The 17,230-nt window shown below is 42.3% G+C and overlaps 1 protein-coding gene across 1 annotated transcript in view; it reads left to right on the forward strand.

The window, feature by feature from the left end:
• The window catches only part of LOC311138210 (uncharacterized protein), a gene marked incomplete at both ends in the record, with an annotated part of 109,141 nt that overhangs the window by 50,944 nt on the left and 40,967 nt on the right, over positions 1–17,230 (forward strand). The window contains one exon of the mRNA XM_084172882.1: positions 13,492–13,614. Coding sequence (XP_084029008.1) covers positions 13,492–13,614 — 123 coding nt within the window. The remainder of the gene's footprint in view (positions 1–13,491; positions 13,615–17,230) is intronic.

A 17,230-nucleotide genomic window follows, 5' to 3' on the forward strand; every position in this document is an offset into this window, starting at 1 on the left:
TGAAACTGGAGTAAAAGTGCAGTAACTGCAGTCAACTGTGGTATTTTGGACGCAGTAATTGCAGAATAACTGCAGTGTGCTGCAGTGTACTGCAGTTATACTGCACTCTGACTGTCATCTTTTTTCGTAAGGATATCTCCATTTTATTGATGTCTGTCAAGCTACCACCAAACATATGTCAACCAGCATTGAATTACACCCAAAACCAAACCCCAATGTTGTCAAGAGCTTTGATGACTTCGTGGAAGATTAAGTGGTCCTTGAGTGTAGATTCAGATGTGTATCACATATGACTGTTTGCTGTGTGTGTTGAGTTCCCTAATGTAAACGGGCCATTTTTAAACTGCCCTGGTGGGGAAAAAGGCAAAGGATCAGAGGCTTGCTGCAGCACATCCAAATGGCAGTGCTATCCAGCAACAACTCAGCTGCGGAACCAGCCACAATTAGAAGGCCCTCAGTGGGAACACACAGCCAGAAGTGCCACTCGGAAGTCATCACATACCATTAGAGATGGGAGCATTCTAGCTGCCCTGTGTGATCCTATGTTTTATACATGTCAGTAGAGGCCAATGTGTTTAACCTAAGTGAAAGACATTTACTTCACATATCGCTTTGAATAGGGAGTGTGGTCTACTTTGAAGATAAATTGTGTTGTGGTGTAATTATGTTCAATTAAATGAAATGCATAAGTGAAATGTGATTCTGTCTTCTGAAAGCGCTGAAAACATAAATGTATATAATCAATTATAGAAACATTTAGCGATAGATTAAACTGTTTGGTTCACTGACAGGTATGGGGCCCATGACAGCATTCTATGTGTTTAGGTTTAAGAGAATGATATGGAGCTATCTAGTCAATAGCTGTACTGTTCTGTGAAGAGGAATGAGCAGTTAACAAAACAAATAATCTATTCTAAACTTGTCAGGCTTATCTAGTTAATTTATAATTTTTCCATCCTGAATGAGTTATGGAAAATATCTTATGGAGTACACACACCCACACAAACAGTAGTCTCTTTGGACTGTGTTCCTTATCAAAGCATGCAAATAGAATAACAAAGATGGCTATTAAGATTACGACCAGGATGTGTCACCACCAAATGACTATGCTGACTGTGGATTTTCTAGTTGAACACCACTGCAGGAAGACACTAGCCTCTAATTAACAGACTGATTACTTTTGATATCAGGGTAGTGAACATCCATGTAAGCTTGCGAGATCAGGTGGCTTGCAAGGCTGAAGACACCATCACCCACAGACATGTGGCCATGGCCAGCAGCAGGGGGCAGTGTTTCACCTCTTCTGAATTGTACTATGCTATGCATAGCATATTCTATCAACCTCTTAAATGGAATTGGTATCCATACATCTATGCTGATCAGAAATGCAGAGCACACTATTTTCTCGATCTCTTCCCACTGGGCACACACTGGTTGATTCAACGTTGTTTCCACGTCATTTCAATGAAATTACGTTGAACCAACGTGGAATAGACGTTGAATTGACATCTGTGTCCAGTGGATTACATCTCTTTCCATGCTTACTTTAATCCTTGATATTTATTACAGACATTCATTAATCATCTCTTGTCTACACCAGCTAGTAACAATGGGTTAGAGTGTCAGGTTGGTTTAGCTGGTGTCGATGTGATGATCAGTATCAAAACACTGTCATCCATCCTTGGCCAAAATATCAGTTCTGGACTCACCTGTATATGAGTGTCCATGGAAACGGAAGGTGAGAGGGTCTTCCTGCGCCCTTTAGGTTTTCCGGCGTTTTGTCTGTATGCTTGGCTGAGCTTTCTCTCTAAATATTTAGATAGCAGCGAGACAGCAGTCTGGCAGGGAGGCGTTACAAGGAAACATTAAAACAAAATGTATTGTCATAACTCGTCCAACAAAGACACTATTGAAACATGGAATAGTACTGATATAGGCTAGTCTGTACTTGGACACTAAGGGACTAGGATATACAGTGAGGGAAGAAAGTATTTGATCCCCTGCTGATTTTGTACGTTTGCCCACTGACAAAGAAATGATCAGTCTATAATTTTAATGGTAAGTTTATTTGAACAGTGAGAGACAGAATAACAACAAAAAAATCCAGAAAAACGCAAGTCAAAAATGTTATAAATTGATTTGGATTTTAATGAGGGAAATAAGTATTTGACCCCCTCTCAATCAGAAAGATTTCTGGCTCCCAGGTGTCTTTTATACAGGTAACGAGCTGAGATTAGGAGCACACTCTTAAAGGGAGTGCTCCTAATCTCAGCTTGTTACCTGTATAAAAGACACCTGTCCACAGAAGCAATCAATCAATCAGATTCCAAACTCTCCACCATGGCCAAGACCAAAGAGCTCTCCAAGGATGTCAGGGACAAGATTGTAGTCATACACAAGGCTGGAATGGGCTACAAGACCATCGCCAAGCAGCTTGGTGAGAAGGTGACAACAGTTGGTGCGATTATTCGCAAATGGAAGAAACATAAAATAACTGTAAATCTCCCTCGGCCTGGGGCTCCATGCAAGATCTCACCTTGTGGAGTTGCAATGATCATGAGAACGGTGAGGAATCAGCCCAGAACTACACGGGAGGATATTGTCAATGATCTCAAGGCAACTGGGACCATAGTCACCAAGAAAACAATTGGTAACACACTATGCCGTGAAGGACTGAAATCCTGCAGCGCCCGCAAGGTCCCCCTGCTCAAGAAAGCACATATACATGCCCGTCTGAAGTTTGCCAATGAACATCTGAATGATTCAGAGGAGAACTGGGTGAAAGTGTTGTGGTCAGATGAGACCAAAATGGAGCTCTTTGGCATCAACTCAACTCGCCGTGTTTGGAGGAGGAGGAATGCTGCCTATGACCCCAAGAATATCATCCCCACCGTCAAACATGGAGGTGGAAACATTATGCTCTGGGGGTGTTTTTCTGCTAAGGGGACAGGACAACTTCACCGCATCAAAGGGACAATGGACGGGGCCATGTACCGTCAAATCTTGGGTGAGAACCTCCTTCCCTCAGCCAGGGCATTGAAAATGGGTCGTGGATGGGTATTCCAGCATGACAATGACCCAAAACACACGGCCAAGGCAACAAATGAGTGGCTCAAGAAGAAGCACATTAAGGTCCTGGAGTGGCCTAGCCAGTCTCCAGACCTTAATCCCATAGAAAATCTGTGGAGGGAGCTGAAGGTTCGAGTTGCCAAACGTCAGCCTCAAAACCTTAATGACTTGGAGAAGATCTGCAAAGAGGAGTGGGACAAAATCCCTCCTGAGATGTGTACAAACCTGGTGGCCAACTACAAGAAACGTCTGACCTCTGTGATTGCCAACAAGGGTTTTGCCACCAAGTACTAAATCATGTTTTGCAAAGGGGTCAAATACTTATTTCCCTCATTAAAATGCAAATCAATTCAGAACATTTTTGACATGCGTTTTTCTGGATTTTTTTGTTGTTATTCTGTCTCTGACTGTTCAAATAAACCTACCATTAAAATTATAGACTGATCATTTCTTTGTCAGTGGGCAAACGTACAAAATCAGCAGGGGATCAAATACTTTTTTCCCTCACTGTATGTTTTGAATTGGTTCATGGTGAAGTCCTATTGTAGGCAACTTCAATCTATTGACATTTGCTGAGTTTGTGAAGGTTGAGCTTGTTTGGTGAATGTGGAGTTCTAAGAAGTTCATAATATTTTTCGGAATTTCTGTCATGCAACCTTTTGACACGGTTGGATAGGAAAAGGAAACGTGTCTTCTACAATAAACAGTTCAGGGGTCACTTATACTGGAGGTCAAAGGTCACAATGGGTGTCCTGCTAAACCATTTAGGTTAGTTGTCACTCAGTTCCTGTTGACTTCGTGGAATACATGCGGTAAAGAGATCAATGGAACGCAGACCGTGGGGGATAGAAAAAGAATGCCGTCATTGGCGCCCATTCAAAAAAATCTGATCTAACAAAGTGGATATTCGGCAAATCTGTCATGATGCACACTGTATATACAAAAGTATATGGACACCCCTTCAAAGTAGTGGATTCGGCTATTTCAGCTACAGCCGTTGCTGACAGGTGTATAAAATCGCACAGCCATGCAATCTCCATAGACAAACATGTATAGTCCCGTGTAGCTCAGTTGGTAGAGCATGGCGTTTGCAACGTCAGGGTTGTGGGTTCGATTCCCACGGGGGGCCAGTATGAGAAAAAAATAATTTATGCACTCACTAACTGTAAGTCTCTCTGGATAAGAGCGTCTGCTAAATGACTAAAATGTAAATTGGCAGTAGAATGGCCTTACTGAAGAGCTCAGTGACTTTCAACGTGGCCTTTCCAACAAGTCAGTTTGTCAAATTTCTGCCCTGCTAGAGCTGCCCCGGTCAACTGTAAGTGCTGTTATTGTGAAATGGAAATCTCTAGGAGCAACAACGGCTCAGTCGCAAAGTGGTAGGCCACACAAGCTTACAGAACGGGACCATCTGTCCTTGGTTGCAACACTCACTACCGAGTTCCAAACTGCCTCTGGAAGCAAGGTCAGCACCAGAACTGTTCGTCGGTAGCTTCATGAAATGGGTTTCCATGGCACACAAGCCTAAGATCACCATGCGCAATGCCAAGCGTCGGCTGGAGTCGTGTAAAGCTAGCCGCCATTGGACTCTGGAGCAGTTGAAACGCGTTCTCTGGAGTGATGAATCACGCTTCACCATATGGCAGTACGACGGACGAATCTGGGTTTGACGGCTGCCAGGAGAACGCTACCTATCCCAATGCATAGTGCCAACTGTAAAGTTTGGTGGAGGAGGAATAATGGTCTGGGGCTGTTTTTCATTGGTTCGGGCTAGGCCCTTAGTTCCAGTGAAGGGACATTTTAACGCTACAGCGTACAATGACATTCTAGAATATTCTGTGCTTTCAACTTTGTGGCAACAGTTTGGGGAAGTCTCTTTCCTTTTTTAGTATGACAATGCCCCCGTGCACAAAGCGAGGTCCATACAGAAATGGTTTGTCAAGATCGGTGTGGAAGAACTTGACTGGCCTGCACAGAGCCCTGACCTCAATCCCATCGAACACCTTTGGGATGAATTGGAACGCCGACTGCGAGCCAGGCCTAATCGCCCAACATCAGTGCCCAACCTCACTAATGCTCTTGTGGCTGAATGGAAGCAAGTCCCTGCAGCAATGTTCCAACATCTACTGGAAAGCCTTCCCAGAAGAGTGGAGGCTGTTACAGCAGCAAAGGCGGGACAAAATCCATATTAATGCCCATGATTTGGAATGAGATGTTCGATGAGCAGGTGTCCACATACTGTATGTGTTCTAACAGGTGTAACAGAGTTATTATTGATGATTCTCTTTGCCACTCTATTGTAAGCCAATTGGTTTTGTCTTGGCTTCACCTATTCAACATGGAATCTTACTGGCTGGTTTGCGTGGCTTGCTTACAAAGGGTGGTGTTTGAGTTAGAATCGTCCCAGTCAACAAGTGCCAAACTAGCTGTACATCAAAAGTAATTGTTATACTCCGAAGGGCAGAATGTACAAGTTATATAAATTTGTTTGTAAACATTTGTGGAATATTGTACATGAGATGTGGTGTTTCCTTTGAATATTTGTGATGCATTTTGTCTAATATAATTTCAGCAAATGCTAGCTGGTTATTCACTGTGTCTGGGGGTGTTTTATGTATTTTGTACAGCGCGCATGCAGAGAGTAGAATGATCTGTGATCTCTTGCATGACGTGATATTTCTCTATCAGGTACATTTGTGAAATTATTAGTATATTGTGCATTGTAATTTTCATGTATTCCTGTAGTGGTAAAGTTGTATTATTTTAGGTAACTATGGTTACCCCAGTCAACAAGCACCAAACTAGGGCGCGCGTGCAGAGAGTAGAATGATCTGTGGTGGCTGCATTGCATGATGTGCTATCCGTGCTGTTTCTCTATCAGATATTAAACAACGGGTGGTTCTAATCCTGAATGCTGATTGGTTAAAACCGCATTCCAGCCGGTGTCTATTCCACAAGTTACCACCGGCTAAATCTATGATGTTAAAATGCCTATTTACTCTGTTCCATCTGACTGCGCAATCCGCTCTCTCATCAGCCCAGCCAGGCAATTTATAAACTTGATCTCCACTATAAAAAGCATCTAGACATTATCTCACATTTCTTTTAAACTAACATTTTGTTTTCAACAGCGGAGATTTGTATAAACCTTGCTGTCTGTCTCTCCGACATTTGCAACATTGTTTCAATATTCAAATTCGATCTCCAACATAGTAATGAAGGTGTCTGGAGTGCTAAATGCAAACAAAGATTGCATTTAGAGTGCAGTATAACTGCAGTATGCTGCAAATACTTCGTCCAAAATAAAATTGTTTTACTGCAGTAATTATGCAGTGTAACTGCAGTTATTCTGCAATTACTGCATCCAAAAGACTACAGTCGACTGCAGTTACTGCACGAGGTTATATTTGACTTAATATTCCATGACTTACACTAAGGCATTGTTGGCAGAATAGATGGATGCAGTTCAATGCATGATTAATATAAATCACTAATACATTTCTTGGTAGTCCAAAAAATATTGCTATCAGGTTGTAAATCACAGCTGGCCTGGTACATTGTTTGCTGCCTCCATTCAGGATGCACTGTTACAGTTTCAATGACAATATTTTGGGAGAAAAACGGACGAATGTAACTAAGGCTGGGAATGTCAATACAATCAAACTAGCAAGGGCAATGATCACAAGTCAGTCATAACGTGGCTAATATGCTAGCGTATCTATTTATGTAGCAAGCTAAAAACACAAAGCCTAACGTTAGCTCGATAGTTAGCTAGCTGCTAGGAGGATATCATGTCATTGTAAATGCATTGTAGGAGTGGGTGAGTGACTGACTTTTTCCCCTAGTATCGTTTTTTGGTGGCTACACAGCTAGAGATGCACATTATTTTGGACACAGTATTTGCAGTTCTCTTCTGCCAATGACTGGAACGAATTGCAAAAATCTCTGAAGCTGGAGACTCTTATCTCCCTCACTAACTTTAAGCATCAGTTGTCAGAGCACCTTACCGATCACTGCACCTGTACACAGCCCATCTGAAATTAGCCCACCCAACTACCTCATCCCCATATTGTTATTTATTTTGCTAATTTGCACCCCAGTATCTCTATTTGCACATCATCTCTTGCACATCTATCATTCCAGTGTTAATACTAATTGTAATTATTTTGCACTATAGCCTATTTATTGCCTTACCTCCATAACTTGCAACATTTGCACACACTGTATATATATTTTCTGTTGTATTTTTGACTTTATGTTTTGTTTTACCCCATATGTAACTCTGTGTTGTTGTTTTTATCGCACTGCTTTGCTTTATCTTGGCCAGGTCGCAGTTGTAAATGAGAACTTGTTCTCAACTGGCTTACCTGGTTAAATAAAGGTGAAATAAAAAATAAAAATAAATACTGCAGTTATACTCTACTCTAACTACAATTACACTTCAGTGTACTGCAGTTATACTGCACTCTTGACTGCAATCATTTTTTCGTAAGGGAGTGTGCCAGAGCGCAGAGTAACTGATTAATTTACGAACGCGCAAGACCGGCTGAATATGACCGTGTCAGTAAACGTAGGCAAAAAAAGTAATAGTTAGTCATGAACAATGTTTCTTCTAAACTGCGGGCTTCCGCGGGAGTGCAGTAGCCAAGACTGCCGTGCACCTCCCCCACGACTGAGTCTTCCCTGTTAGTTAACACTATCAACGTTTCCCTTTACTATGGCAATTGTGATCGAATCAATACAATATTAGCCACTTTCAATGCAACATACCGAAACAAAACAAACTACACAAATTATTTTATTGTAGGCACAACCCATTGGAGTAGGATTTTATTGCACAAGACTCACCAGTACTCTACACAGACCGGTGCGGCATCACGAATCAGAGCTGCAGGAGGCCTATACACAAATAGACCATTGACATATATGGATCTGAGCCATTTACTTTGAACTGGACTGTGTTTACAGCTGTGGTCCTGAGTAGATGCACTTGTTTTGAGATCAAAGTAAGATCTGCATGTAGCCATGTGTGCACATTATGTTCATATCCTTTGCTAGTTAGTTATTAGCCCAGTTATAGATAGTTTGTAGTCAACAATAGGGGAGTGGTTGCTTCCTACAAGAGCTCAAAACCTGTACATTTCTAGACATCTTTGAAAATCAAGTCAGGTAAAGAGCTTTTTTTTGTCTTAAAGGAGCAGTGTTGTATTTTGAGACAGGCTTGAAGAAGCTAAGTAGCCAATAGGCAGAGGGTAGCATAATTTGTCTGTTTCTCTGTAATAATGGTAAGGGAATAATAATTAATTGTATTTTGTAAAGTGGTTTCTTGCATTACACAACACAACAACATGTTCAGTCACCTCTGTGTCTGAAGGACAAGTGGATAAACAGGTTAATGTCAAGCCCTGCAAGTCTCATGGAATGTAGATTGGGTGCTTGGTTAGGACAATGCATGCATTGGCAGGCAAGCTGCAGAAGGACGAGCAGGCTATTCCCCATCGTTTATCCGTGAAATTCTGAAAAACTAGCTGAAAAAGTTTGAGAGGGTTTATCTAATGTTCCTTCCTTAGATTTTAGCTAATCTTGCTCTGGCTAGCATTAGTTGTTGATCTTGTTGATGTGCATACAGGGAAAGATAGCCTACCTTTTTATGGTTTGATCAATAGGAGTGTAAAGTTCCCAAATGTAAGCGGACTCCTGTGGTATTTAGCTACATATTTGCAGAAATCCATTCAAGTCTATTTTGTGGCTTTTGCCGAATGCGTTCTAATGATCTAATGTCGCGCTGTTGCAACTGCCTGTAAACACACAGTCCAGTTCAAAGTGAATTATGGCAGGACCTTGTGGCAAATGGCTTATTTGCATATGGGCCTACTGTACCTCTGATTGGCTATGGTGCACCGGCCTGCGTAGACTCCGGTCCTGGACGAGACAGATGTTTTTATTAGGTTTTTTACTGCAGTGTCTATTAATTGTCCAAACGCACTGCCGCTTTCCCACACTATATTGCTATAGAATTTTCACAAATATCTTAGTATACGTAATAACCAAACATTCTAAGAATTTATGAACACATGAAAATGACCATATCTAAGTGTTCGCTTGTCAGAAAATGTAAAGAAAAGTGTCATATTCTTCCTGGGGGTGTATATGAACAGATTTGAATAAGATTTCATGTTGCTAAAATGCTGTCAGTTCCACTCTAAGTTATGGTCATACCTAACATGATCTAACAACATTCCTAAACCATCTTGTTCAAATACTTGACCTAGTTCAGGGATAACTCTCCAATCTCCTCAGTCATCATCAGTTTTAATATCCTGCCTCTCAGACCTTTCCTTTTTGAGGCCTATGAGCTGGTGTCCCAGGCTTCACCTTAGCTTGTCCCCTGGTGAATGCAGCTCTGGCAGACAAGAAGTGGACCCCAGTCAAGCAGATGAAAGCAGCAGGTTTTTAGATCTGGACCCTAAGAGGAAACAGACCAGGGCTATCTGTGGCTTCCTGTTGATCAATGTTCTAATGTTCCAGCCAGTGACCAAGATAGGATCAGGCTGCAGTATGGTGCTGTGTTAGTGTTAGACCCCTACGGTCCTACTCAGACATTAACACAGGCCCCAGGGGAACAGTGGCGGTAGTCCTTATCACAGGAGGTCACACAATACATCCCAGGAATGTGACCCAGTTCTTACATGTGGCAGAGTCATAACAAAGCACTTTTTAATGTAGCTATTAGTTAAACAGTGTTTGTTTTCTGTTCTTTTTTGCTATTTGTTTCGGAACAGAGTGTCCACTCCTGGGAAATACACAATTTGTATTTGTCTGATGTGTTGTTATTGTTAATTTTTTTCACTTTAGTTGTAATTGACAAAGCAGCATTAATTATAATGTGAGTCCTGGCTTGTGGTTGTATATATGTATAATGTATAGATATCCTGCTGAGTTGAACAAAGTGAAAGGGCAGACATTCAGTGATATGATATATTACTGGGGGTTGCTGTGTGAGTGCCAGCAGCTGGCAGTAAGAATAAATGGGCTGTGAGTATATGGAGGACAGATTCACTGGAGGTCCAGTTGGTGGCCTGTTAAAACGTTATATGGTATGGACCATAGTATGGACAGTTCACCTAAGGCCTTCCCACTGTGTAGGGACAGCTCTGATCAGAACCAGCTAAACAGACAGCTAGAGCAGAGAACACAGGCCTTTGTGTATGTGTATGTTTGTGTGTGTGTGTGTGCTTGTGGACATACACACGTACATGTGCTCCTGTGCATCAGAACCAGAGGTTTATTGATACCCTTCTGGACAGTGGACTGGTCTTCTGAGGATTCAGAATCCTCTGACTAGACAGGCTGGATGTTTTGAGGCTGGGTTTAGCTTTGGGGTATTGGTGTCCAGAGATTCCATGTCACGCTACATCATTAGCCCAAGGAGACTGTGTCATTCCGGGTCACCTATACACAGACATCCATCACGTGTAATTATAGCTGTGTATTTTTCCCTCCCTGCCTGCCTGCCTGTTGAGTCCGTTTGGCCCTGAGCTCCAGCCCTGCAGGCCTCCAGCCTCTAACCCTGACCTGGAGCATGGAGCGTGGGCAAGCTGGGCCAGGCCTCTGGGCCCTCAGACAGCCTGCTTTGTCTTACAGAGCGTTGAGATAGGGTACAATTATGTTGGCTCAGTGTGCATGATATGTACAATGAAGCGTTCCAATTACCTCCTGAGAGAAAATACTAATAAAGCAAAACAGCCCTTTCCTTTACATTGGCAGCTTGTCCTACAGTAATATAATAGAGTGAGGCTATGTGTGGCTGGTGGCTCTGACTCTATGGAGGTCCACACAGTGCCAGGGACTGGATGGAAGGAGATATTGACATTTTACTTGAGGAACAGGGCTTACTGCAACTCACACCAACATCAGAGTAACTAATCTGGTGAAATTATAATATACTTTATCCCTGTCTGTCCCCATGACAGATATCAGGGGTATAGAAAAAGTAGCTAGTCTTCAACTTAACTCTTGAAATTAAAAGGTAAGAAAATGTGCAGGACAGTAGTCCATTGCTTTTGTGTTTTCTTGTACCAGATACGGATGAAGTGGTTGGAGGACAATGCAGATGTAATGTGGGTTCAATGTGGATTGAGGTTACCTGTACCAGTACTGGAGACAAGAGCATCCCACTGCTGTCCCCTGGAATCAGGTGTGGGTGTAGCCTGTGCACCAATCACCAGGCGACCCACTCATGATTTCAGAGGTCACTGGGTTAATCATCGTGGGAACCTGTTTTGACACAGAGGGAGTCTTTATCATTGTTCTTGGTGATGTAACTCTCCCATAGACACATCTTGGCTTCTCCCTTCTCTCATTTTTCATTCACAATTAGGATATATCTCTCATTTTTGTTTAGCATACTCTAGTTAATATCTATTATGGGGCTGTTTATTTCTATCCAGTGCTAGTAGCATTTCCCCTCTCCATTCTGTCTTCATTGTGAGGACAGGAAAGCTTGTGACCTTGTGGAACTTGATCCATAGCAGTTCAGCATTCCTGCTTCCCATTGAGCAGAATGACACATGAGCGGGACCCTGACACAGCATGAAACCTGGGAGCCACTCAGGTGTGTGTCCTCAATGGGGGGATACAGCCCCCCAGCCCTACTCTTCCTGACCCCGTACAAACTGACATGAAAACAGCCAGGACTCCCCTAGGGCCCCGGAGTCATGTCCTTGATCTGCAGGTCACATTCAGGTCACATTCTGTGCACAGGCAGGGGACAGGAATGTGTTATTCCCCTGGAATTTTACCCTAAGTGGAAAATCATCCTCACCTTATGTGCTTTGTAGAACTTTTCATTAAACTACAGAAGAGGCATTTGTTTTGATGTTTGGTGAATGGGAAACATAAAGCCCAATGTTTTGGCATTTACATGTCCAGATGTTGTAAACTAGGAGAGAAATACCAGGTCTGTAATTGGCTGGTTAGTGCTGGCAGTGGCTGAATGCACTAAAAATACACTGAAACAGGAAAACAACTAACCTCCATTTCCTCTGGCAGTCCCAGAATTGCTCCATGACTCTCCTCTGTTTATGGACATATAGTGGTCTATGAAATGATCAGTAGTGCCAAGTAAATACCCTCCTCCTCCTCCTCCTCCTCCCCCTTTCTCTCTCGTCACCCACTCATCCATTCTTTCATAGCACTGTAGCATTCCTTCAGTGGGTATGGAGAATGAAAACCAGTCCTGTGATGTTGAAGACAGTTATATTACTTTACAGTCATCAAGACCCTGATTGTACTGTATTTCTATGACCTTTGGATGTTCACTTTTCCAACTAAAGATACATTGGGTTTCTGTCAGCACCTGATCAGGAACTGAGTCAGTGTGTGTAGACAGTGAAGTGGAGAGAGAAAACATGTGGTCAGTTGAATGACAGCTCTGACAGGCTGTGTATGGGATTTAGATGATATGGAAACATGGTTGCTTTTTAAGGAGGCATGGCAGAGCCATGATGTGATTGGCAGACTATCTGGTTCTCTGGTTTCTATTGGCTGAATTTCTGAGTTTCTCTCATCTGACCCACACAAGGCCTGTGTGCTTTATTAATGTGCTGATGAAGGTGCTGGCAGGGGTTTTATGGTTATCAAGATGGTGTCTTGGAAGCTTGTGGTTACATTCAAACTATGACACATATTTGAAACAAATCTCAGAGAGTTGAGTTGCATGAAAACTCACAATAAGGTTGGTAAGTCAAACTAGACACATCTGATGTGCCACGTTGGATTACAGAGAGAGTCAGTTTTCTTACATTGGAGAGTGAATATGTTGTTGTGCTATTCAGCTGCACCTCATGCTGTTGGACATTTGGATAGAGGAAGCCTAAAATGGAAACTGTTGCTCATGGTCTGATAAGTGTTGTCATGACTTTCCGTGAGCATTGAAGCAGGTCTTCCAAACCTCACAAACCAGACCCAAACTCATCCCTGGAAGACATTGGAGTTAAACTCTATCTGACATGAAATGAAAGAAAAAGCATTTTTCTACTTGTGTGGTTGAGGGAAGTTAGTTAGCCACTGGCTTTACCAAGAGACTAGCTGGTGTTCTGGCATGTCCCTTTAGGGGAAAATATAATGATGGATGTGTAATTTTCCAATCTAGTTAAACAAAAAGATACTCTTAACCCATCAGATATTTTCTAATTTCTAGGACAACGAACACAGCTTTCATTTCCTCTAGGTTATTCCTCACTCTCCAGTCTTATTTCCTCAGCAATCATGATACTAGTGAATTCATGGTTATTTGTCATGACTGTGGCTCTGCCATTTAGAAGCACTGTGTCTCCTACAGTGTTGTACTCTATTGATGTTACTGTTACATTGGTACCATTAAGTATGCTACTGTGTGACTGATCCGTCTGCCCCTGTCAGATGTAAATGAGTGTGAGGAGACTAACGGAGGCTGTGAGGCTCTTTGCTGCAACACCATCGGCAGCTTCTACTGCAGGTGTCAATCTGGTCAGCAGCTGAAGGACGACGGCAAGACCTGCCAAGGTAAGTCCTCCTCACCTCCTCTACCACCACCACTACCAGCACTACTATCATCAATACTAACACCACCACTACCACCATCACCACCACTACCACCATCACCTCCACTACCACCATCACCACTACCAATACTACTATCATCAATACTAACACCACCACTACCACCATCCCCGCTACCACCACTATCACCACCACTACTACCATCACCACTATTACTACCATCACCACTTCTACCACCATCACCACCACTACTATAATCAATACTACCACCACCACTACCACCTTCACCACTACTACCATCACCACCACTACCTCCACCACCACTATCACCATCACAACCATCACCACCACCACTACCACCATCAACACCACCACTATCACCATAACCACCACTACTACCACCACCACCACTACTACCATCACCACTACCATCAACACCACCACTACCACCATCACCACTACTACCACCATCACTACCACCATCAACACCACTACCACCAAAGGAAAGAAAGAAAACGAATACTGCTTGAACCCAAGTCTAATAGACAAATAAGCCACACAGATCTAAAATTCCATTGACAAGGATCACTTACTCAAGGATCTTTGTTTTAGCTCAGCTTGATGGGAGTGATAATTCAATATGTAGCTATACCCAGCCCTGAGGAGAAGCCTGTTTGGAATGCTGTGCAGCCTGAATGCTACCTGAAGGAGCCAATAATGATACACTTTTTGAAAAGACTTGTGCTATCTAGAACCTAAAAGGGTTCTTCGGCTGTCCCCATAGGAGAATCCTTTGAAGAACCATTTTTGGTTCCAGGTAGAACCCTTTTGGGTTCCACGTAGGACCCATTCCACAGAGGGTTCTACATGGAACCAAAAATGGTAATCCTATGGGGACAGCCGAAGAACCCTTTTTAAACCCTTTTTTAAAGAGGTTATGTTGTGGTTATTAAGACTGCTAATAGGCATGTTATCACAGCTGGGGGTAATACGACTCTCTATGGACATCTGCTCTGATGTCTAATGGACAAAAACATATCAGCTCAGTAATAAGTTCAGAATATTTACTGAACTTAAAAACCTGAAAAGCCTGCTTTCAGTGCCTGTGTGGACAGCAGTGTGATGGATGTAGGAAGATACAGTATGTGTATGGTATGTCTAACAGCATAGGGATGGTGAGTGCATTCCTACTGTATGACTGACAGTCTCTGTAGATGGTGCTGAGCTGTCTGAGATGTGGCAGGCCTGTCCATCACAACTAAAACCCAGAAGCAATACCTCACCTTGTGAGGATAACGGCATTAAAACTTTTTCTAAAATGTTAGGAGGGATCTTAGACCATTCCTCCATACAGAATCCTTCCAGATCCTTGATATCCTTCGTCTGCACTTATGGACTGCCCTCTTCAATTCAAACCACAGGTTTTCAATGGGGTTCAAGTCTGGAGACTGAGATGGCCATTGGAAAATGTTGATTTTGTGGCCAATTAACAATTTCTTTGTGGATTTGATGTGTGCTTGGGGTTATTGTCTTCCTGCAAGATCCACTTACGGCCAAGTTTCAGCTTCCAACCAGGTTTTTGGCTAAAATGTCCTGGTACTGGGTAAAGTTCATGACGCCGTTGACTTTAACAAGGGCCCCAGGACCAGTGGAAGCAAAAATGTAGCCACATAACATCAAAAATCCACCACCATGTTTTACTGTATGTATGTTTTTATTTTCTTCTTCTGCTTATGCATTCTTATTTCGATGCCAAACCCACCACTGGTGTGTGTGGCCAAAGGGCTCTATTTTCATGTTATCCAACAAATGTAAATGCCTGGATTTGCTAAACGGCATTGGCACTTGGATTGGAACCGGTGCTGTGCTCAGATGACATGAAAATAGAACTCTTTGGCCACGCACACCAGTGGTGGGTTTGGCGTCTAAACGAGAATGCATAAGCAGAAATGAACCCCATACCAGCTTCAGAGTTCTTTACAGTTCTTTATATAAGACATTTTTGTACAAACCGTGACAATCGTTTTTGACCACGTTCATGCATTCTTTTTCAACCCAATGAAGACCTGTCATGGTTCAGCCTCCACTGTTTAAATGTATGTGTTGGCAAGGGATGAGAGACTCTGCACTGAGCTCCTGAGTAGATGGGGTCACTGCAAGATTCATTCTTCTCTCTGATGTTTGATTTCGAAATATAAAATTGTACCCTTGGCACTTATCAGATCTGGCTATACTGTACTTTGGCGGTTATTTCTTACATTTCTATGTCCCAAAAAAAGTTTAGCTATTTTATAATAAATCTTTTCACATTTCTTCTAGTACCTGCATGCCATGTCCTATAAATCGATCAAATTCTTTCACATACATCAGCCTTTGAAGTGGCAGGAAAGTATTGCCAACTATAGTCCTAAATCACTATCATTTTAAATATAGGCTTTTTAACACTCACAATAATGTAATTTCTGTCAAATACGATATCATTCTTCCAATGGTACAATATAGTAGCATGTGTGATTATAGGCTTGAGCATGTGGGCTACTTTGAGGAGAGTGTGGAGGAGAGGAGGAGGGGAGGGCCTTGAATGTCCTGGACATGGGAGACAGACATGGTGGAGGAGGTAGGCAGAGAGAGAGGGAGAGACTAAAAAGAGAGAGATATAGAGTGAAGGGGGAGAAATCAGAGGGAGCAAGAAGTTGTTCTGCCTTTACACAAGATGTGACTGAAATGAAAAATCTAAACAGGGTTTAGTTCTTTTGTATATTCATGTCTTGTTTTACAGTATCTCAAACAGTATTGTAGTTGTCATTTTGTAAATTGCATGTGGGCTTATGTTAGCATTTTTTGGGCATAAATACCTTTTTTCTATCTGTAAGAATATATAGTATGCTAGTTCTTGGACATGGCATTGTCAGGATGGTTGATGCTCCTCGTGGGGTGTTTTGTGGCTCATATTGACCCAGTCTTGGGTGCTAACAATCTGTACCACCGCTATAATAGAAGGATTTGCTATATGCCTAACTGCTTCCATGGATATAATCACTACAATGGGTACAACATGGGATATCATGTGCCAGGTGAGTGCTACAGTACACTCCACACTTCTGTGATTATGTTTACCCTTGCATGGGCAATACTGCCTATACATTAAATCTCAGTGGGTTTATGTCATGTAAAGGACAAGCCTGTTACACTATTGTTGATTTAGTGTAATTTATCTGAATGAAAATATAACTTATGATTAAGAGGTCATCTGGGTCAAGCTTTCCCCTAAATAATATTTTGATCCAGATCATTAGACCAAGCCTGAACAACTCTTCCCATCACTTTCAGTTGGATGACAGGTGTACTCTAGTAGCATAATGTTTTATGTTATGTCTTCTTGTACAAGCACAGCAATGCAGAGGAAGTCTCAGTGTTATCAGTCCACTCATAACTATGGAGATATTTGGACTGGTGCCCTTGTGTGTAGCCTGGCACTGCCCACATAACTCCAGTAGAAGTGGAGGCTTCCACTAATCAGTGGAGAAATAAGAAGTATTTACATTAAATATGCATGTAGAAACCAACGTTTAGTAATGCTAACATAAATATGACATGACTCTAGTTGTAAACTTAACAG

This window comes from Coregonus lavaretus, assembly GCF_964263955.1.
Source record: "Coregonus lavaretus genome assembly, chromosome: 12".
Lineage (NCBI taxonomy): Eukaryota > Metazoa > Chordata > Actinopteri > Salmoniformes > Salmonidae > Coregonus > Coregonus lavaretus.